Genomic DNA, 24,550 nt, shown 5'->3' with positions numbered 1-24,550 from the left:
AATTCAGCATACCTCATCTCAGCACTTACAGCTCAGCCCAGGCCTTTGGAGATGCAGAAAGGAGCCACCCTGGGGAAAGTTGTTGGAACCCAGAGGCCTGGAGAGAAGGCCAGCAAAGATCGTCCTGTGCTTTTCCACATAAGAAAGAACCTGAGATGAAAGTTAGCTGCCCTTCCTCTGAAGAACTAACGAAATAGATCCCCTTTCATTAAAAGCCAATTCGTTTCTGGTGTGTTGCATTCTGGCAGCTAGCAAACTAGAACACTTCTTTCAGCTCTTCTGGTTATATATCAAGTAGTGCTATTGCTGGGTATTCTAGTTTATTAGCTGCCGGAATGTGATATACCCGAAATGGAATGGCTTTTAAAAAGGGAGAATTTAATAAGTTGCTAGTTTACAGTTCTAAGGCTGAAAATGTCCCAATTAAAGCAAATCTATAGTAATGTGCAAATTAAGGCACCAACAAGAGGTTACTATCATTTAAGAAAGGCCAGTGAAGTTCAGAGTTTCTCTCTCAGCTGGAAGGGTGCATGGCAAACATGGTGATGTCTGCTAGCTTTCTCTCCAGGCCTCTTGTTTCATAAAGCTCCCCCAGGAGCATTTTCCTTCTCTATGTCTACAGGTCTCTGGCTGCGTGGGCTCTCGTGATTCTTGTCATTCTGGCTCTGTGGTTCTTGTGGCTCTGTGGCTCTCTCCAAAATGTATTCTATTTTTAAGGAATCCAGTAAACTAATCTAGACCCACCTGGAATGGGTAGAGTCACATATCCATCTAATCAAGGTTAATACCCTTAATTGGGTAAGCCACATTTCTGTGGAAATAATCTAATTGAGTTTCCAACCCATAGTACTAGGGATTAAAAGAAACGGTTGTTCCCACAAGATTGGATCAGGATTAAAACATGGCTTTTCAAGGGTACATAACCCTTTCAAAATAGCATATTGGGTCATAGGGCAACTTGACATTTAGTTTCCTAAGGAACCACCTGTTCTAGTTTGCTAGCTGCCAGAATGCAATGTATCAGAAACGGAGTGGCTTTTAAAAAGGGGAATTTAATAAGTTGCTAGTTTACAGTTCTAAGACCAAGAAAATGTCCCAATTAAAACAAATCTATAGCACTGTCCAATTTAAGGCATCCAGGGAAAGATAGCTTGGTTCAAGAAGGCCAATGATGTTCAGCATTTCTGTCTCAGCTGGAAGGGCACATGGCAAATGTGGTGGCATCTGCTGGCTTTCTCTCCAGGCCTTTTTGTTTCATGAAGCTCCCTGGGAGGCATTTTCTTTCTTTGTCTCCAGAAGTCACTGGCTGATGGGCTCTCTGCCATTTCCAGGGCACACATCAACCCCTCCATGTGGTGGCAGTCAGTCTCTCCCAAATCCCAAGGACTGTGTTCCATCCTCTCCAAGACCTGAGGTGGCATGACTCTTCCCCTGCAAGGAGATGGAAGGCCCATCCTCTGCCTTCGGGGCAAACTCACTCTCTCCCTGTGCTTGGGTGGGTCCACTCTCCTGGTCTCAGGCTTCTTGATTTCAGTCCTCAGTCTCCATGGTTTTGCCTCTGAAGTTATTTTTCGTCCAATGTGTCCCTACTCTGTCCTCAGGCCCTACTGGCAGTGGTTCCCTTCATACAGATCCTGCAACATTCTCGTTGGTTTTCTATGCAGTAGCCTCAGAACATGCCCATCACACATCAGGAGTTTCCCCACATCATTCCTGGTTAACTCCATGTCCAATCCTGGCTTTCTCTGAAATGGCTGACTGGTTCCACATTCACATGGGGCACCATTCTCTGGAGTCTCCCATCCTAGAAGCCCAGAAATTTTCAGAACATCAATTTCAGGTTTCTTTGTACCCAAGAGTTCAGTTTTCAACTTATCTCTCTCCTGTCGCATTTCACTATGAGCTGTGAGGAGAAACCAGGCTACACTTTCCACATTTAATTTGGAAATCTCTTCTGCTAAATATTCATGTTCATGGCTTTTAAAATCTACCTTCCAGCCAAAGCCACTTGTCAACTTTGCCACATTATCTGCCATTTTAAAACACAGATCTCCACGTGCCTCATTTCTAAGACTTTATCAGAAGTATGTTTAGAGTCCACATTTCTACCAACAGTCTCTTCAACTGTTGTTGAAGTCTAGGCCTTCTCTATCAAGCTTCTCACAAGTCCTCCAAAATCTTCCCCTTATCCATTTAAAAAACCATTCCAACATATTTGGTATTTGCAAACCACAGCAGCACCCCATTTCTCCGGTACCCAAATCTATTCCAGTTTGCTAGCTGCCAGAATGCCATATACAAGAAATAGAATGGCTTTTTTTAAAGGAGGAATTTAATAAGTTACATGTTTACAGTTCTAAGGCCGTGAAAATGTCCCAATTAAAGCAAATCTATGGAAATGTCCAATCTAAGGCATCCAGGGAAAGATAGCTTGATTCAAGCAGGCCGATGAAGTTCAGGGTTTCTCTCTCAAGTGGAAAGGCACATGGCTAACACAGTTGGGTTTCTCTCTCATCTGGAAAGGCACATGGTGAACATGGTATCATCTGCTAGCTTTCTCACCAGGCCTCTTGCTTCATGAAGCTCCCCCAGGGGCATTCTCCTTCATCTCCAGAGGTCGCTGGCTGGTAGACTGCTTAATGGCTCTCATCATTCTGTCATCCTTCTCTGCTCTCTCCAAATCTCCAGCTTTCTCCAAGATGTTTCCTTTTTATAGGATTCCAGTAAACTAATCAAGACCCACTTGAATGGGTGGAGTCACGTCTCTATCTCATCAAGTTTAATACCCACAATTGATGGAGCCACATTTCTTTTAGAGATAACCTAATCAAGGTTACAATTTACAGTGCTGAATAGAGATTAGACAATCTCCCACATGATTGATTAGGATTAAAACATAGTTTTTCTAGGGGACGTAAATCCTTCAAAATCGGCACACCACCAAACTGTCTTCCAGAGCAGCTTACCATTATATATTCCCACCAGCAATGCATAAATGTCCCAATCTCTCCACTTCTCCAACATTTGTAGTTTCCTGTTTGTCTAATAACAGCCATTCTTATAGATGTGAGGTGGTAGCTCATTATAGTCTTGATCGTCATTTCCCTTATAGCTACTGAGAATGAGCATCTCTTCATGTGCTTTTTTTTTTTTTTCTTTCATGGGCAGGCATTGAAAATCGAACCCAGGTCTCTGGCATGGCAGGCTGAATTCTGCCTGCTGAGCCGCCATGGCCCACCCTCTTCATGTGCCATCAGTATTCACTCTTCAGGAAAGTGCCTATTCGTATCTTTAGCCCATTTTATAATTGGGTTGTTTGTCATTTTGTTGTTGAGTTGTATGATTTCTTTATGTATATAAGATATCAAACCTTTGTCTGATGTGTGATTTCCAAATATTTTCTCCCATTGAGTTGGCTGCCTCTTCCCCTTTTTGACAAAGTCTTTTGAGGTGCAGAATCATTTGATTTTGAGGACTTGCCCCACTTATCTATTTTTCCTTTTGTTGCTTGTGCTTTGGATGTAAAGTTTAGGAAGCTACCTCCTATTACTAGGTCTTGAAGACGTTTCCCTACATTTTCTTCTAGAAGCTTTATGGTACTAGTTTTTATGTTTAGGTGTTTGATCTACTTTGAGTTAATTTTTGCATAGTGTGTAAGGTAAGGGTCCTCTTTCATTCTTCTGACTATTGATATCCAGTTCTCTCATGCTGGATATATCTCTCATGCCATTTACTGAAAAGACTATTTTGTCCCAGTTCAGTGGATTTGGGGGCCTTGTCAAAATCAGTTGAACAATAGACAGTAGACAATAGGTCTATTTCTGCACTCTTGATTCAATTCCATTGGTCAGTACTTCTGTTGTTGTGCCAGTACCACGCTGTTTTGACCACTGTGGCTTTATAATAAGTTTCAAAATCAGAAAGTGTTAATCCTCCCACTTGGTTCTTTTTTTAGGATGTTTTAGCTATTCAGGGTCTCTTTCTCTTCCAGGTGAATTTGGTAACTAACTTTTCCAAGTCTTCCAAGAATTTTGATTGTTACTGTGTTGAATCTGTAGATCGATTTGGGTAGAATTTACAACTATATTTAACCTTCCTATCCATGAGCAGGGAATGTCCTTCCACCTATTTAGATCCTTTTTGATTTCTTTTAGCAATGTTATGTAGTTTCTGTGTATAAACCCTTTACTTTCCTAGTTAAGTTCATTCCTAGTTATTTGATTCTTTTAGTTGCTATTTTGAATGGAATATCACTACATTTTTAGAAGCAGTCAAGCTTCTAAAAAGACTATTTCCTATAAACTTCATTAAAAAAATACTGTGATGTTACATACACAATTTGTTCTTAACAGCCTGCTTATAAGAGGTATGGTATTGAATCTCAGCTGATTTGCAAAACATTTCTCAGGTATGCTCTTAGTAGGAAAACTTTATAGCAAAAGCATTCCTATGAGGGATCAAAGCAACGAAATCTGAGTATGTTTTGTAATGGTTTGGCTTGATGCATTTATAACATTTAGACTATTTAAAGTTGTAAATGCATTCTACTTTTCTATTTCTCACTAGTGGGCTCATAATAAGGATTGGACAGCCAAGAGTTTAAGTTTGTAATCTCTGGCAAAATATAGAGTGCATATATCTAGGTTACTGACTAAGAGCATATCTATATGCATTGCAGTTAATTGGGAATGGTCCTTTTGTGAAAAGTTGAGGAACAGAACAAAGGCAGATGTCCAAATGAATGGTCAGTCTGGCCAGTTACAGATTTGCCCCCAAATTACCTTGAATAGGTATTCAGGACCCCAAAGTTCTATCTCATAGAGCATGATTTTAATTTTAGCCTAGAAAATGAAATACTATTTTTGCCAACTGCAAATGCCTTTGTATTCTGATTCAAGCGCTATTGTGAACCCAGAATAGTAAACTTTTTTCACAGAGAGAATATACCTGTTTGAAATGTTGAAGTAAAAACTGTGATTAAGAGTTCAGATTATAAATTATCACAGTATTTTTTCAAGTCTCCCAGCTGAAGACCCTTTTAAGGATTTTTATTTGTTGTAGTGTTTTGAACAAAATGTGTTCTTAAACTACTTGGCATTCTTTCCTATCTTTCTCCCTCAAGTCCTAGTTACTGTACTTAAGTTCTTGATTATTAACAACTATCAAGTTGAATGGACTGCACACAAAATGATACACTGTTGAAGAGCTTAATTGCTCATCGGTTGACTCCAAAAAATGTCTGGAAATCAGTGTAATAGCTCAGTAATGTTTCAGTTGTCACCTACCTGTATTTACAGCATATTTAGTTCAAATTCCAGATTCCATTCCAATTACATGCCACTTATACTCATAATTCATACAGGCATTGGTTTCTAATATTTCTGTTTCTGAGGTTGTTGTATACCTAACTGAAATATTTTCTTAGATAGTTTCAGAAGGAACTCTGTCCTTTGACATCCTAAGAAACACAGTGGTAGATAGTCATTGGTAACCACGGTGTGTTTCCCTAATTTTGATTCTGCTGAAGGTCATTTGCCCTTTCTTGGTTTTTGCACACTTTAAAAGTTGGAGATCTGAGAAATCAGCTTATAAAACAGATTTGAAATTTGGTGCCAGAGACCCTGTTTACTAAGCTACCTGTAGACTGCTGGTATCCCTCTCAAAGCTTAGAGGACTCCAGAAATGTTTCCTGATTCTAGTTGTAAAGAATACTGTGAAGCCCTTGCTTTTTCTTTTCTGTCTGGGCTCCCCTTCAACTTTTAAGGTCTTGATACCTGGGGAAGGAGAGTTGAGTAGTCAATCGAACCTAGTTTTAGGGGCTTAATTTTCCTATCTTTATTTCTTTCTTAGTCTCTTCAATTTTTTCTGACTGAGCCATTGTTTTAGAAGTTAAGCTGTCCAAAACTCTCGTTTCTTTTTCTTCTCTGTTCTCTGCCTCTACCCCCTTATTTTAAATCAGCTTCATCCCTGCTACTGTCTAAGTAGGGCAGTACACAAAGACATAACTACAAAAACAAAACAATTCTCTAAAACATCCAATTTGTGAATAATTTGAGTTAAAAGGACTATATTACTCAAAAATTTGCTCTCACACCGCCCCCTCCTTTTTTTTTACATGGGCAGGCCCCGGGAATCGAACCCGGGTCCTCTGGCATGGCAGGCAAGCATTCTTACCTGCTGAGCCACCGTCGCCCGCTTACCCCATTTTTATATTTATAAACCTCAAAGATTTTGAATCCCTTTTTCAAAAATATGGGGCAAATATAGCTGCCTTCTAGATGAACATCTGTTTGCTTATCAATCTCTTTAAGCCCCACAATATGTGCATCTGTATTTAGCTGTATCAGTCATACAAGACTAAGTTAATGCCACTTTCCCATCACACTTACATACTTTGAGCCTCCCTCCTCCAGTTCCCATAGGCCTTAGTACTCATGACATTGAATTAAAATTATTTTCTCATCTGATTTTTCTGCCACACTGTGAGCAACTTGAGGACAAAGACCACTGTGCCTTATGCATCTTGTTAAATGCTCAGTGAAGGTTTTTTTCTTTTAGATAAATGTATGGATGAATTGGAATATGTAGCCTAACTCTCCAAGAACCTGGACAAGTCCCTGAGCTCCATTCCTTTAGCTTCAGGATGCTGGCATCCAACTCAGGATAATTAAAGAGTGCTGGTCCCAATGTCTTTTCTCTGTCGTTATTTCTTACCCTGTAAGAGTCCTCTAAAAAGGTTTCACCAAAGGTAAATCATCAAAAAAACCATCTGCCAATACCACCATTGAATCTAAGGATTGGCTCCCCAGTGACCTAGTAGCATTTATTTATCTATTTACCTATTTATCTAAAATAAAAGCATACATAAAATACATAGTTCCTACTTATCACCCTATTATTAACATCTTGCTTTAGCGTGGTACATTTCTTATAAATGATGAAAGAACATTAAATAATTGTACTATTAACTGTAGTCCATGGTTTACATTAGGATTCACTGTTTGTACAGTTCTATGATTTAAAAAAATTTTTTATTCTAGTAACATTTATACAACCTAAAATGCCCCCCTTTAAATAACATTCAAATAGATATAATTCAGTGCTGTTAATATGATCACAATGTTGTGCTGCCATCACCACCATCCATTACCAGACTTTTTCATCTAGAAGTTGTGTGCAAATTAATGATTCCTCATTCTCAACCCTGACCCTGGTTCCTAGTAGCATATATTCTAGCTTTTGACTCTGTGAATTTGCTTATTCAGATTATTTCCTGTCAGTGAGGTCATACAATATTTGTCTTTTTGTATCTGGCTTATTTCACTCAACATGTCTTCAAGGTTCATCCATGTTGTCACATGCATTAGAACGTCATTCCTTTTTACAACTAGATAATGTTCCAGTCTATGTATGTACCACATTTTATTTATCCATTCATCAGTTGATGGATACTCCAGTTGCGTCCATCCTTTGGCAATTAAGTAAATGCCACTGAATATCAGTTTGCAAATAATTGTTTGAGTCCCTGTTTTCAATTCTTTGGGGTATATACCTAGAACTGGGATTGCTTGGTCATATGGTAGTTCTATACTTAGCTTTCTGAGGAAATGTCAAACTGTCTTCCACGTTGGCTATACCATTTTACTTTCCTACCAACAATTAATGAGTGTTCCTATTTCTTCACGTCCTCTCCAAAACTTGTGATTTTCCATTTTTTAAATAGTAATCATTTGTGAAATAGTATCTTATGGTTTAGGTTTGCATTTCTCTGATGGCTAATGGTATTGAAAGCATCTTTTCATGTGCTTTTTGGTCATTTGTATATTTTCTTTGGAAAAATGTCTATTTCAGTCTTTTGCCCAATTTTAATTGGTTTAATTGTATTTTTATTGTTGAGTTGTAGGATTTCTTTATATATTCAAGATATTAAATCTTTATCAAATATGTGGTTTCCAAATATTTTCTCCCAATTTGTAGGTTATCGTTTTACTTTTATGAGAAAATAATTTGATATGTAAAGTTTTTTTATGTTGATTAGGTCCCATTTTATCTTTTGTTGCTCATGCTTTGGATACAAAGTCTAAGAAACCATTGCATGAGACAGGGTCCTGAAGATGATCCTTTATTTTTTATTCTAGTTTTATAATGCTGTTTTTTATATTTAGGTCTTTGATCCATTTTAAGTCAATTTTTGTGTAAGATATGAGGTAGGGGTCCACCTTCATTCTTTTGCATTTGTGCATCCAGTCTTCCCAGCAACAACTGTTAAAGAGAGTATTCTTTCCCAATTGAGCAGACTTGGCACCCTTGTCAAAAATCAATTCACCATTGACTTAAGGATTGATTTCTGAATTCTTAATTCTATTCCACTGGTCCATATATTTGTTCTTGTGTCAGTCCTATACTGTTTTGATTACTGTGGCTTTTGTAATAAGTTTAAAGTTCAGGAAGTTTGAGTCCTCCAACTTTGTTCCTCATTTTCAACATGACTTTGGCTATTCAGGGCCCCTTGCACATCCACATAAGTTTGATGATTGACTTTTCCATATCTACAAAGAAGGCTGTTGGATTTTTGACTGGGATTGCAATGAATCTTTAAATTACTTTAGGTAGAATTGACATCTTACAAATATTTAGTCTTCTAGTCCATGAATATGGAATGGCCTTCATTTTCTTTTCTATTTTTTTTTTTAAAGTGATGTCTTTAGTTTTCAGTGTACAAATCCTTTATATCCTTGGATTTATTCCTAGATATTTCATTCTTTTAGTTGCTATTATAAATGGAATTATAAACTTTTTTTTTCAGACTGTTCATTACAGTATATAGAATCACTACTGATTTTTGCATGTTCATCTTGTACCCTGCACTTTGCTGAATTTATTTATTAGTTCGAATAGCTTTGTTGTGGTGTTTTCAGGATTTTCTGTATATAGGGCCAGGTAATTTGCAAATAGGGAAAGTTTTACTTCTTCCTTTCCAACTTAGATGCCTTTTGTTTCTTTTTATTGCCTTACTGCTCTGGCTAGACCTTCCAGTACAGTATTAAATAACAGTAGTGACAGTGGGCATCTTTGTCTTATTCCAGATCTTAGAGGGAACACTTTCAGTCTTTCACTGTATACTATAACATTAACATACAGTGTAATGTTAGCAATGGGATTTTCGTATATGTCCTTTATCATGTTGAGGTAGTTTCCTTCTGTGTTAGTGTACAAGATGCCAGGATGTGATATGCCAGAAATGGAATGCCTTTTATAAAGGGAGAGTTTAATAAGTTACAAGTTTACAGTTCTAAGCCTATAAAAATGTCCAAATTAATCCATCCAGGGAAAGATACCTTAATTCAAGAAGGGCCAATGTGTCAGGAACACCGCTATCAGCTAGGAGGTCACATGACTGGCATCTGCTGGTCCCCTGCTCCTGGGCTCCACTTTTTTCAGCCTCTGCTCCTGTGGGGGTTCTTACTGTGCTCCTCTGGGGCTGGCTTTCATCTCTTTGCTTCTGCTGGCTCTCGCCAGGTTCTGGCTTGCTTAGCATCTCACGGTGATCTCTGCTGGGCTCCAAGCTTCTCCAGACATCTGTGTCTCTGCTCTCTGAAACAACTGTTCTCCAAGCATCTACATCTGCTCTCTGTCGGCTCTGAGGCTTCTGCTGTTTCTGACTCTCTCCAAAATGTTTCTTCTTGTAAAGGATTCCAGTAAACTAACCAAGGCCCACCTTGAATGGGTGGGGCCACATCTCCATCTAATCAAAAGACCACACCCACAATTGGGCGAAGCAGATCTCTGTGGAGATAATTTAATCAAAGATTTCCAACATATATTATTGAATCAGGGTTCAAAGAAATGGCTGCTTCCACAAAATTGAATAAGGATAAAACGGCTTTTCTGGGGAACGTAATATTTTCAAACTGGCACACCTTCTATTCCTAGTTTTGCAAGTGTCTTTTTTTTTTTTTTGTAAGTGTTTCTATCAGGAACAGGTACTGGATTTCATTGAATGCCTTTTATGTATCAATTGAGATGATCATATGGATTTTGTCTTCGTTCTGTTACTATGTTTTACATTAATTGATTTTTCTCACGTTGAGCTACCCTTGCATACCTGAAATAAATCCTTCTTGGTCGTGCTGTATAATTCTTTTAATATACTGTTGGATTCGGTTTGCTAGAATTTTGTTGAGGGTTTTTTATTTATATTCTTAAAGGATATTGGTTGGTAATTTTCTGTTCTTATGATTCATCTAGTTTTGGTATAAGGGTGATGTTAGCCTCATAGAATTAGTTAGGGTGTGTGTTTCCTCCTCTTCAATTTTTTGGAAGAGTTTGAGCAGAATTTGTGTTAATTCTTCTTGGAATGTTGGTAAAATTCATCTGATCCTAGACTTTGCTTTGTTGGGAAGTTTTTGATAATGGATTCAATCTTTTTTACTTGTTATTTGTCTCTTGGGATCTTCTATTTCTTAGTTTGTGTGTTTCTAGGAATTCATTCATTAGTTTGTATGTTTGTAAGAATTCATCCATTTCATCTAGGTTATTTAATTTGTTGACGTACAATTGTTCATAGTATCCTCTTATAATCTTTATTATTTCAGGGGGGTTAGTTTCTAATTTTAGTTATTTATATCCTTTTTTTTTTCTTTGTCAGTCTAACGTTTTGTTCAATGTATCGCTCTTTTGAAAGAACCAACATCTGGTTTTGTTGATTCTATTACTTTTTTTTTTTTTTTGGATGGGCAGGCTCCAAATCTGGGTCTTCAGTATAGCAGGTGAGAATTCTGCCACTGAGCCACCATTGCCCACCCTTTCTTATTACTTTTTTATTCTCTATTCATTTCTCTCTTCTCTAATCTTTGTAATTTCCTTCCTCCTCTTTGCTTTGGGTTTAATTTGCTCTTCTTTTTCTAGTTCTTCCAGTTTTGAAGTTAGATCTTAGATTTGAAATCTTTCTTCTTCCTTAATGTCAGTTTTTAGAGCTATAAATTTCCTTCTCTGCACTGCCTTGTTCTGCATCCCATAAGTTTTGGTATGCTCTGTTTTCATTTTCATTTGCTTTAAGATATTTCCTAGTTTCCCATGTGATTTCCTCTTTGACTCATTGGTTGTTTAAGAGTATGTTTCATTTCCATACATTTGTAAATTTTCCATTTCCTCCTGTTCCTGATTTCTAGCAACTCCATATGTTCCTTCTAGTTGATGATGATTTTCATAATGGAACAACTTATTTTCTCCCATCTGAAAAATGTCAGCATTGAGGATGCATTACCTTTCTGTCAGTTCACCAGGTTAACCCCAGGGGCTGCTTGTTATTTCTTTGGGGGCTAAAACTGGTGATCTGCTGTGAAAATGTGAGAGATGCTATTTCAGGGTTTCTTGTTATTTATTATGTGGCTCAGTATTCCCAAATTAACGTGATTTTTACCTGGAAACATCAAATATGAATTATCCTATTTTATGAGATGTCAAGTAATTATCGCTTTTTAGAAATGAGCTGAAAAATTAAACCTTTGTTAAAGTAAGTGTTCTAGTGCATTTGAGAATAACTCTGGCTTATTTTTCTTTACCCCCAATAAATGTCTTTTCAAAACATCAAAGACTTTTTATTATGGCAATTTTCAAATATTTGCAAAAGTAGAGAGAAGTGTATAATGAACCCCCATGTGCAGGTCATCCACCTTCGACAATTATGAGCATGTGGCCAATCTTACTTCATCAACACCCCTACCTCCACAGAACTAGTATCAATTAAATATCTTGATAATCTGAGTTACAGGGATTATAAATAACTTGGTTCTTAGGTAAGTCCCAAGTTCCAAAGTGGTGATTTCTGCCATGTTCTCTTCTTTGAGAAGACATTTCAATGCATAATTGTTGAAACCTAGTTTAATAAAGGTAAAGGATATTTTTTATCCTACTTGAAAAAAAAATTCACACCCTCTTTGAACTTTGGATTTCTTCTCTGGAACAGCCTTTGGTAAATAAAGAGGAGGAAAACTGATTGGACTGGGTCATCTTTAGCTCTGGTAACTTCTAAAGTGAAGTGTCTGGTTGGAATTAAGAGGAGATTATTTCTTATTCTCATCCTCAGAGAAGAGGGCCATTCATCTAATTTACAGATTCTAAGGCAATGAAATGGTACCCGTGTCACCATAATCTAGTAATGCCAGTAATGGGACAATTTTTCAATCTTTTGTTAAGAAAACAGCCATAAGAAGAAATGCCTTATCCAGGAATATGTTCTAAATGTCATATTATCCACATTAAGCCCAGAATTATCACACATGCTGCTATACAACAACCCCCCATTTACCAAAAAAGAAGGTTCCCCAAAAAAGAGTTGTAGCCAACTTGAATAAACTTTTAAGGATATGGAAGAAATAATTAAATTCTTAAAGTATTTAGTTTATTTACTCAATTGTATGTTTAATTATATTTAAAATTAAATATAAGTTTTAATTTAGAAAAATGATTCTTTCATGCATCTGTGATATCACCAGAGTCACTTTTTTAACTTTCTTTAAGTTTTCTAAGATATTAGTCTTTGCTTCCAACTAAGTTGACCAAGATATAATACCTTGGTCCCCAAAATTTTTATGCTGATATACTGGAGATTTGAGGCAATGCTATTTCATATATCAACTGGACAGTTGTTTTCTTACTTAATCCTGCAAGTGTGCATACATCAGCTTCACAACCTATCCTCTTTATTTCTTTTTAGAGTGATTTTCAAAATACTTGTTTACTAAAGAGGTGTTATTTCGTCTCCATTTTCAAACCAAACTGGCATTGATTGAGGTCATTTCACATGTATATGTCATCCCCAAACCATGGTGTGTTGTTCAAAATAAAGTAAACCTAGAGAGTTTGCTGTAATTGAGGTTGTTTGAAGGAGAAATAGCATCTTATATTCAAATGAGATCTAATTTAAGAAGATAGTTAACTTCTGTGACTTTCTGTCTCCTTCAAGTCCAATACTCAATTCAGACTTTTCAGAGAACTGATTTTAAATTCCAGTTCTTCTGTATATCTCTCTCTCTCTGCAGATCAGATCTCATCCTCAGTTTGGTGATCTCTGCCAGAGGACCACTGCTGCTTCTTGTTGCCCCAGCTGGACCCTGGGAAACTACATCGCCATTCTGAACAATAGATCATCTTGTCAGAAAATTGTTGAGCGAGATGTCTCTCATACCTTGAAGTTGCTTCGAACCTGTGCCAAACACTACCAAAATGGCACTCTGGGGCCAGACTGCTGGGACATGGCAGCCAGAAGAAAGGATCAGCTCAAGTGCACCAATGTGCCTCGAAAATGTACCAAGTACAATGCCGTGTACCAGATCCTCCATTACTTGGTGGACAAAGACTTTATGACCCCAAAGACAGCTGAGTACTCTGTGCCAGCTTTAAAGTATAGCATGCTATTCTCTCCCACAGAGAAAGGAGAAAGCATGATGAACATTTATTTGGACAACTTCGAAAACTGGAACTCTTCTGACGGTGTAACCACCATCACTGGGATTGAGTTTGGTATCAAACACAGTTTGTTTCAAGATTATCTCCTAATGGATACTGTGTATCCTGCCATAGCTATTGTGATTGTCCTTTTAGTCATGTGTGTCTACACTAAGTCCATGTTTATCACTTTGATGACAATGTTTGCAATAATCAGTTCCTTGATTGTTTCCTATTTTCTCTATCGTGTAGTATTTAACTTTGAATTTTTTCCTTTTATGAACCTCACTGCACTCATTATTTTGGTTGGGATTGGAGCAGATGATGCTTTTGTCCTGTGTGACGTTTGGAACTACACCAAGTTTGACAAGCCTCATGCTGAAACTTCAGAAACAGTGAGCATCACCCTGCAACATGCCGCCCTCTCCATGTTCGTCACCAGTTTTACCACTGCAGCTGCCTTTTATGCTAACTATGTTAGCAATATTACAGCAATCCGATGCTTTGGGGTTTATGCAGGAACAGCTATATTGGTGAATTATGTTTTGATGGTCACATGGCTTCCAGCAGTTGTTGTACTGCATGAGCGATATCTTCTCAACATATTCAGTTGCTTCCGAAAGCCCCAACAGCAAATATATGATAACAAAAGCTGTTGGTCGGTTGCTTGCCAGAAGTGCCACAAAATAATTTTTGCCATTTCAGAAGCCTCTCGAATTTTCTTTGAAAAAATATTGCCATGCATTGTCATTAAGTTTCGCTACCTTTGGCTGTTTTGGTTCCTTGCCTTAACCATAGGTGGGGCCTACATTGTATGCATAAATCCAAAGATGAAACTGCCCTCATTAGAGTTATCTGAGTTCCAGGTGTTCAGGTCGTCTCACCCTTTTGAACGTTATGATGCTGAGTTCAAAAAACTTTTCATGTTTGAACGTGTTCACCATGGAGAGGAGCTCCACATGCCCATTACAGTAATATGGGGTGTTTCCCCGGAAGACAATGGCAATCCGCTAAATCCCAAGAGTAAAGGGAAGTTGACATTAGATAGCAGTTTTAACATTGCGAGCCCAGCTTCCCAGGTCTGGATTTTGCACTTTTGTCAGAAACTGAGAAATCAAACATTCTTTTACCAGACTGATGAGCAGGACTTCACCAGCTGCTTCATTGAGACATTCAATCAGTGGATGGAAAACCAGGACTGTGATGAGACTGCCCTGTATCCATGCTGCAGCCACTGGAGCTTTCCCTACAAGCAGGAGATTTTTGAGCTGTATATCAAGAGAGCTATCATGGAGCTGGAAAGGAGTACAGGCTACCATTTGGACAGTAAAACCCCAGGGCCAAGGTTTGATATCAATGATACTATCAGGGCAGTAGTGCTAGAGTTCCAAAGTACCTACCTCTTCACACTGGCTTATGAAAAGATGCATCAGTTTTATAAAGAGGTGGATTCATGGATTTCAAATGAGCTGAGTTCTGCACCAGAAGGCCTGAGCAATGGTTGGTTTGTCAGCAATCTGGAGTTCTATGACCTTCAGGATAGCCTCTCTGATGGCACCCTCATTGCCATGGGTCTCTCTGTTGCTGTTGCGTTTAGTGTGATGCTGCTTACAACTTGGAACATCATAATAAGCCTTTATGCCATAATTTCAATAGCTGGGACTATATTTGTTACTGTTGGTTCTCTTGTCCTGCTGGGCTGGGAGCTCAATGTTTTGGAGTCTGTCACCATTTCAGTTGCAGTTGGCTTGTCTGTAGACTTTGCAGTCCATTATGGCGTTGCCTACCGCTTAGCTCCCGACCCCGACCGAGAAGGAAAGGTCATCTTCTCTCTTAGTCGCATGGGCTCTGCGATTGCAATGGCTGCTCTAACCACCTTCGTGGCTGGGGCCATGATGATGCCCTCCACGGTTCTAGCGTATACTCAACTTGGCACCTTCATGATGCTTATTATGTGCATCAGTTGGGCTTTTGCCACCTTCTTTTTCCAGTGTATGTGCCTATGCCTTGGACCACAGGGTACCTGTGGTCAGATTCCTTTACCTAAAAAACTACAGTGCAGTGCCTTTTCCCATGCCTTGTCTACAAGTCCTAGTGACAAAGGACAAAACAAAACACATACCATAAATGCATATCATTTAGATCCCAGGGGCCAGAAATCTGAAATGGAGCATGAGTATTATGAATTAGAACCTCTGGCATCCCACAGTTGTAATGCTTCTGAGAAAACCACTTATGAAGAGACCCAAATCTGCTCTGAATTTTTCAACAACCAAGAGAATTTAGGGATGCCTGTGCATGCCACTTACAACAGTGAACTAAACAAAAGCTCTAAAAGTGAAGCTAACTCTGCCTTGTTACAGTCCTCTCTGGAACAACATACGACGTGTCAGTTCTTCTCTCTGAATCGAAGGTGTAGCTGCCCAAATGCCTACAAACATTTGAAATATGGCCTGCACTCCTGCCAACAGTTAGGTGACTGCTTGTGCCACCAATGTGCTCCAACTGCTAGCAGCTTTGTTCAGATCCAAAATGGTATAGCACCTCTGCAGGCTACACACCAAGCTCCTGAAGGCTTCATGCGTCCCATCCCACACTTCCACCAGTGTCCCTGCCTACACGGGAGAGTAAAGTCACCTGGAATACAGAATTGTCTGCCTAGAAATTGTTTCCTTCACCCAGTCCAGCACATTCAGACCCAAGAAAAAATTGGTAAGACCAGTGTACACAGCCTTCAGAGCATAGAAGAGCATCTTCCAAAGATGGCAGAGTCATCGTCAGTTGTCTGCAGAAGCACTGGGTCTTTAATAAAAGCATGTTGTGATCCTGAGAATAACCAAAGGGAATTCTGTGAAAATAGAGACAGTGGGAATATGGAGGGCAATGGAGGGACTGTAAACAAGGGTTCTAGTTTAGTGAATCAGATGAACAAAGCAGAAAGGAAAGTGGAGCAGAGCTTGCCACAGACTGATGTAATTGTGAACTCAGAACACTTAAATCTTAGTGAACCAAAATTTATATTTACGCATTTAATAGGGGAAGCTGGTTATGTGTCTTGCCCAAACAATCCACAAAGTTGTGGCAGAATTGTGAGAGTGAAGTGCAATTCTGTGGACTGTCAAATGCCAAACATTGAAGCCAATGTGCCTGCTGTATTAACACATTCAGAACTTTCTGGAGAAAGTTTGCTAATAAAAACACTTTAATAAACATAGCATTAAATTCAGAATCAGTGCCTCAATTGTTCTTTCAAAATGGAAGTGAAATCCAAAAGTTTAGAAAGTGAACCCCAAAATGCAAGAACAAGCTTGTTTCATTTTGTTAAGAATTATGGAATATAGGGTGGTGCGACAGTGGTTCAGTGGCAGAACTCTTGCCTGCCATGCCGGAGACCCGGGTTCGATTCCCGGTGCCTACCCATGCAAAAAAAGTTTAAAATTTATGGCAGATAGAACAAACATCAGTGAACAAATAGCACACATCTAATGAGTATTGGTTGATTATTGGACTCTATCTTTTCAAAACCTATTGTTGCTTTTTTACATTTATAGCCAGCTTGAAAAATAACTCTCACTGTTCTCCCAAACCAGCGAATCAGAGTTTGAAATACCTAGAAATTTCTGTTCTCTGGGCAGTCATATTTGCCTAATATCCTTATTCCGGTACATTTGGTTGGCAGTAGTCAGGAGTTTTGGTTGTTCACCATAAATACAGAAAGTGCCCTATTTTTAATAGTCTCTTCAGTTGGGCTCCAGGAGCTAAACCACATAATTAATATTTTACATTTTTGGCGAGGCCTTGTTCAAAAATTAATTAACAAGTATTTTAATAATACCTTCTACCTGTCTGTATACATAGACATTACATGAAGCCAATGATACATCTATGTCCAAATCAGTATTTTTTTCCACCTTAGCCAAAATTTACATTTATTCAGTTATTGCATCTATTAACACAGAAGTCATAGGCATCATCTCATGTTGGGTAACAATTTTATTAGTGCCATAGAAGAACATAAATAAAGATATTTGGTAATCCAAAATAGTAAATGAACTTCATGGGATTTGTTGCATATTTTGCAAAGATGGGTCCTAGCCAGGTATATCCTAATCCCTTGAGGCATTCAGTATAAGGGAGTTTGTTTTATGAAAAGTTTTGCTTCTGTGTCTGTCCCTAAGGGGACATGTTCAGACACCTTTCTCCTATGTTTTGGTGAACTAGAAGCAGTGTTTAAGACCTGTAAGGATGATTTTATTGTGCAACTAACACCTGAAAATATTAAGCCTGCAGGCAGCATCTTAAATAGCACTTACGTATCTTATGTGAGATCAATCTACAGTAATTGAGTTGTTGGAGCATGCTTTGTTAGTAATACATCAGATGGCATAGCCCTTATATCGGAGTGTCACCTGATACTAATTGCATTACAGCCCCATGGGGGAGAATTCAGCTGTATTCTGTTCCTTCCTGTGCTACTGCCTCAAATATGATCCTCTGAAGAAAACGCATAGAAATATTTCTAAATACAGAGTTCTTTTCAGCAATTACATTTTTTTTTCTAAGAATAGTTTTTCAAGTTAGATTTGCATATTATGTTAGGGCCTGAAAACAAAAAAAAATGTATAGTGTTGGAAGGAATCTTATGGGTCTTTGAATGCAATTCACCTCCACCAAACCACATTCCTGTTACGTAGCTTTTTCAGCCTTTCCTTGAATTCTTCAATCACAAATAACTCACGACGTGTCTACCTCGGCTGCACTTTTGTCCTGTAGTTTCTCTACCGGTTAGTCTTTGTTCCGTCTCTAAAGTGAAAACAAATGTCTCTGATCTTTCAGCCATATGATAGTCTGCAGAAATTTGAAAACAGTACTTATGTCCTCCACTTATACCCCAGTTCGCTTCATTGTTCTTGCTTGATCGAGCAATTAATTGTCTCCTCTGGATGAATAAGTTTGTTGAATTCCCTTTCCAAGTGTGGTACCCACAGCAGACTCTGATATAGCACAGGAGGATGACCAGCCTCAGGGAGATCGATTGGTACACCTGTTAATTTACTTATAGATGAAAATAACTTTTGGCTCAAGTATTAACAGCAGACTCTCATGGAATTTAGAGGGAACTAAAACCGCTATAAGTCTTTCACATGGACAGCTGCTTAGCTGCCTCTTCAATTAGTTTCTACAGGAAAGTTCAGAACCTTATGTTCCCATATGCTCATTCCTATTTACTTAATTCTGTAGGTAAATGAGAAACAGGAGAAGGAGGGAACACTTAAAATAGAACTCACAACACCCAACACTGGATTGTTTTTTATTTCCTGGCTAATGAATAAATTTTATTTAGTGGCTAGTGAAAATTTAGTGGCCCCAAGGCACTTTGTTGGGTACACACACTGAATTTAAGCGTGAGAGGAGACACAAGCTTCTTTACAAATAGTCTAATGTGGAAGACTCTCATGTGAGCTAAATGTCATTTAATTAGAAAATAAAAACTGCAATGAAAGGAACTTATAGGAGGAAGGGATAAGCTCAAGGCGTTTCCCAGAGCCTCAATCAGGCTGCTGCTGTGGGATCTTCTACCAAACCTGCCTTTTTCTCCCAGCTCTGCTTAGTTACCCTGAACCTTGAATGTGGTGGTGAGGAGGGTTCCCATTTATTTTATCTATGAACTGTGAATTGATTATTTCCCTTCTTTATGCAGGAATGTATTAACAGTTCTTTTTGCTGGGACTTGAAAGCCTTTTAAAAATTCCTCATTAAAAGATCATTATTTCTAGATCTGTTTCACAAAGAAAATCCCTCCACTGTCCTCTTTTAGATAATGTGTAAAGCAGATAAGAGGTTAAATTATACAGCAAAAATAACCTTTTCCTCCCACTGCTGAAGTATCTGTTACTTGGAAGGAATTTGACTATGGGGAGGATTTGCATACCGTCTGTTACTGCAAAGGAGAAAACAGGAAGTCCTAGGGGAAAGTCGGGGAGCTTTCCCTACTTTAACCCGTGGGATGCTCTCTGTGTCTCCAGATGGCTTTCCCTTTGAAGTTTTGAATCCTTGTTACCAAATATGTTCCTGGTTTCTTCCCTGCAAGGTCACTTTTAAATCTATATTTGAGTGGAATAGGCCAAGAACAAGAAATTTTTCACAGAGAAGAGCAGTACTGTTGGAAATAACTACATAGCTTCATCTGTGTATAGTCATTTCTTATGAGGAATTACTGTAAACTGCACCTCCTAAAACAATATTCTTTAAGGTTATGCTAAGCTGCTATTAAATTTCATTACAATAGTTTATTAGGTCCTAGCTTTAGTCATTCTAAAGGTTAAAACTTTTGCAACAAGCAGTCTGAATAGTGGTTTTACAAATGTGGTCTTAAGATTAGGATATGTTTCTGGTTCACATTGTCTCACATATAAATAATCTTTCCACCAGCAGTAATGATAGTTTCTGAATGAAATATAAGGAAACAATGATTTTGAAAACAGCTGAGTCTTTTCACTTTAATGAGGAGAGTTATCCCATGAACTTCTGTATTAAAAAAAAAAATCCAAAGACTCAAATGGGCTTTTTTCATAAAGTTTAGACAGAGCCACAGAAGTAGAGATTTATTTAAATCATAAGGGGATTTTTTTTTTAATATAAAAGAAGGAACATCGTGTTCAAATACCCTCTATACCGTATGGGATCTTTCCAAAATGTTTGCTGGCATTTAATGTTTATCTCCAATTGTTATTTTATTAATCTATTTTTTTTGTAAAACGGCCACTTTCAATAATGCTTTATTTTGTACACTGAGGTTTCCCATCTGTGCATAAAATATATAGAAAAAAGTTAAGAAATATTCATAGCATAGGTAAACTCTTAAGTCTTTTGTTTTTAACAATGTTTTAACTGCCCTAATGTAGGAATCTGAGTGAAAAAAAGTGCCATTTCTTTTAGTTAGCTTTGAAAACCAAAGTGCACACACACGCCCAAGAATCACTGACTAAACAGCCAGCATCAATACTGAATTTCCATCTGCTCTCCTAAGCCACCAGTTAAAGCATGATGTTGCAATAGAAATGTCACTAGGACACAGTTTACTAACTTACTGGAACTTGATGGGCATTTGTTGCACAAATGTTCACTTTCCTGAGATTTTTTGGGGGTGTGCCTGTTGTTTTCAATTTTAAGGAGGGGCCATGGAATAAAGCAATGCCTTCAGAAGTCATAGTCCTAGCCTGGATGTGCTTCAAGGATTCTATTTTAGGAAACCTTGAGATCCATATTCATTTTGAGTAAGAAAACAAGTCAGAGGCCCAACTTGTCAAGACAAACGCTATAGAGCACATGCACTCTTTGGGGATTTAAGCCAACACCACTTTTCCCACCCAATACCTAATATAGGGTGCATTTGTTGACTTTCTCTGTGCTTAAATTAATAACTGTGGTATCCCTGACCATGTGACTATACCAGGAGTTAAACTTCATGGCCTGAAATCAGCTAGAAGAACTAAACTTTAACCTTTACCCCTTATAATCCTATATTTTTTCACTTACCTTTCTGTAATGTAATCTTCACCTTCCTAAAAAAATGAAAAGCAGTTTTTCTTTGGAAACCAATAAGTTTCTAAAAAGAGCTGGTTTTTAATTTGAGACAAAGTGATGATCAAAGTAAAACTTGCTTAACCTCTATCCTCTAAGGGGATATTCTGATCAATGAACTAGACTTTAGCTCTGCACTATTTAAACAGGAAAGGACTTGCTAAATAAACGAATAATGTAAACAAGATTACAAAGAGCCCATTTTAGCCTGCCTTAAAAAGCTCACCTCTAGAGTTTAAGAAACCACAGTGATGTTACCACTATCTTTGCAACATAATGTGATCATTACAAATCTCATTATAAAAAGGTCCAATAGGATTATCCCTAGGAAAATTTTACCAGATCTTTCAAATATTAATCGAAATGTATTCAATAGCATCTTTTAAAAATAGTCTTAAGCATGATCTTGCTCTGATGTTCCCCACTTCCAAGAGAGCCCTTATTCTGTGCTGGGAATCGCTGTAGTCTGCCGGTGACTTCTGTTTCTCTGCAGCAATCAAGCGTTTGATTCAATACAGCCTAAAAGGGTAAGGGGTGTAAAGCCACTAGCTTCACCCTCGCCCTCTTTTTGCAGAAAGCTGAGTAAAGGCTTGGGGGAATATGTCTGATAACATCCTCATTTGTCACTGTCTATTCTTTTCTACAGCCTGATCTCTTTGCATTTAGTTTTCTCAATACTGCATGTATTATTAGTTGTAGCTATCAGATGGAAATAGAAGTTGCTGAATAATTCACACATCCCAACGGTGAATGTCTTTGTTCCACTCTAAAAGAGACCCTGGGCTCTGATGGGTGGGTAAGGGGAGAGACTCCTGCCATGAATGACTTTCCTGCCAGTCATGACAAGTGCTATAGCAATACTCTGGTGTATCTACATGTTACCAACACAGAGTGAGCAAAAGCTTAGAAAAGCCAACCTTGAGACCAAGCTCGATCCTTCCTTCAAATCTGAAAACCAATTTAGGCACAAATCCTGCTCTGGAAACGAAAGCTGTGATTTTTTTCCTCGTCTGTAGGTTGACTGTTACAAACCACATGGGGGTGGCAGAATTCATCTTGAGCCTCTTCAGAGGTACAGGGAAGGTTTTTATGTCTCTGGATTTTTATGTCATGTTTGGGTCTTGGGAGAATCAGGCGGCTCAGTCCTTTATCAGCAGTCTGGGCTATCCTGATGGGAACTATAGGCACCTTCCTGGGATTTCACAACTCCACTAGAGTAGGGAGTGTACGAGCTCTTGTGACTACTCTTACATCAAGAACCTAGCACCCTTTTTCATAATTATTTGATTACTTGTCTCCCTCACTAGACTATTCCTTGAGAGCAAAGATTCTCCCCAGCACCTACTTGTGTTTAAGTAACGAAACTTGATTGTAAGTGGATTGTGCCCAGAACACTGAAGCAGGCCTCTGATCACAGAGCCCCTGCCTTTAGAAAAGCTACAGGCCTTGAAGGCAAAATTGGATGCACCACAAGCAGAAAGGCTTTTGAAAGCAAGTAATTGTGCAAGCAAGACTTTTTCTTTTTTTTTTTTTTTAATAAAAGAACATTTAAAATGTTGAAATAAGTGTTCAGATTAGTCTCGAGCATTGTAGAACCGCTCCTGTGGAGAGCACAGCCTTAAAAAAATCAAGGGATTTGGTCTTTAAACGACAAAAACCTAGGTTGAAGAACAAGACGTGCCACTTATTAGTACCTTAACTTTCTCCTCTATAAGCTAAAGCTGATGACACCTACCTCACAGACTGTGTGGATTAAAGGAGATGAGGCATGTTAGAAAGTTTTACAAAAATGCTACTAGGTAAATATGACTATCCCAGTAGTTGTTATACCAAGATGTCGTTCTTTTCTATCCATTAAAGCACATCTACAAAGATTTGAGCAGGCCTTGCTATGTATATATGCTAATATTGCAAATACTATATATACTGTATTATATATAAATGTGTGTATATATATGTGTTCAGTGTGTATGTTTGCTGCAAGTACTTCAATAATAAACACTTTATCCTACTCCAAATCTGTGTCTCTGTGACCACCACTGTGTTTTAAATAAGCTGTTTTTACTTATGTTCCAAAAGTTGCATCGTTGTATTCATCCACTAATTCCCAGGCACAACAGAGTTACTTTATTTTCCAACTTTATAAACAAAATATTTTTAAAGGTTATCCCTCATATTACAATTGTAGGTTTAATAGTTTACAAGTCATCTTTACATTCATCCTCATTTAAATGTAATCAACTCCCACTAAAAACTATCTGTTGATAAGTTTCGAATGAACAAATGAGTGTATAAAAGGATGGTGGGTGGTTAAAGTAGTCTGGGCAGATATTTTTCCCTCATTTTACAGATAAGGAAATTGAGGTCAAGGGACATGACTTGAACACTCAGCTGGCAAGTGCCAAGCTAGGAGGCTGGTGCTATGTCTACTCTAAAACCTACTGTGATTACATGATTTTAAAAAGTGGTTCGTGATTCTCTGATATTGTCTTGATTTTAACAGTCCACATGGCCACTGTTCTGCTACAATTGCCCACTAGCCTGATTCTTTTTATTTAGTTTTTATTCAAGGTGGATACATATTTTTTAGTTTTTTAAATTTGCTACTTATTCATTTGTATATTTCCATATAACATTTGTTTCATACTCAGTTTGAGAGTCTCATAATGTTCAGGAATTGAAAAGCAAAGCCTGATACCTGCAGTGGTTTCTACTGCACTGAGCTAAACTGAAGATGAAACTTTCAGAAAATGGACAGACACAACAGACATTTTACATACTTTACATTTCATTTTATAATCCCCTAATTTAGAGTTTTGACTAATGAAGACTGGCTTTCTCTAGCTTTGTCTATTACTGTGTGTCCACTACTCAAATTTGCTGAGATGGTACACTGAGGCAGCTGTGTTCCAGGCACTGGTGGTGCCTACATGAGGCAAGGCCCCTGTCCTCCAAGAGCTCAGAGCAGTGAACAAGTCATTACAGAAAACAAATGATTTCCTGGAAGAAAGAATAATTCTATTTTAGAGATTAATATCTCTAACATGTGAATCTAATTGAAAATGAAACTCAGCAGAAAAATGGGCAAATGATATAAATAGGCACTTTATAGAAGAAAGAATACAAATGGCCAATCAACTTTTTCACTTTACTAAAAGTGCCAGAATGCAATATACCAGAAATGGATTGGCTTTTATAAAAGGAATTTATTAAGATACAAGTTACAATTCTAAGCCATGAAAATGTCCTAATTAAGGCACCAACAAAAGGATTTCTTCATTCAAGAACGACTGATTGTGTCTGGGATTTCTCTGTCACGTGGGAAGGCACTTTGTGATATCTGCTGCCTTTTCTCTGGGCTTTGAGTTTCAAACGGCTCTCTCAGCAACTCTAAGCGTCTGCACCTGCGCTTTCTCCAAAAATGTTCTCCTTTTAAAGGACACTTCGAAAAGGTGGGGTCACTGCTCCATGGTAACAATCTAATCGAAAGATCCCACCCAACAATAGATCTGCCCCC

At 38.1% G+C, this 24,550-nt stretch overlaps 1 protein-coding gene across 23 annotated transcripts in view; it reads left to right on the top strand.

The window, feature by feature from the left end:
• DISP1 (dispatched RND transporter family member 1) overlaps positions 1 to 23,039 on the top strand; it is a 290,651-nt gene extending 267,612 nt beyond the window's left edge. For all 23 annotated transcript variants that reach the window (XM_077149183.1, XM_077149182.1, XM_077149181.1 and 20 more), the window contains one exon: positions 13,044 to 23,039. In XM_077149183.1, coding sequence (XP_077005298.1) covers positions 13,044 to 16,655 — 3,612 coding nt within the window. In that variant the 3' untranslated portion in view covers positions 16,656 to 23,039. The remainder of the gene's footprint in view (positions 1 to 13,043) is intronic.
• The last annotated feature ends 1,511 nt before the right edge of the window (positions 23,040 to 24,550 follow it).

This window comes from Tamandua tetradactyla, chromosome 2 (assembly GCF_023851605.1).
Source record: "Tamandua tetradactyla isolate mTamTet1 chromosome 2, mTamTet1.pri, whole genome shotgun sequence".
Taxonomy (NCBI): domain Eukaryota; kingdom Metazoa; phylum Chordata; class Mammalia; order Pilosa; family Myrmecophagidae; genus Tamandua; species Tamandua tetradactyla.
This window is presented reverse-complemented; position numbering and strand designations above follow the sequence as displayed.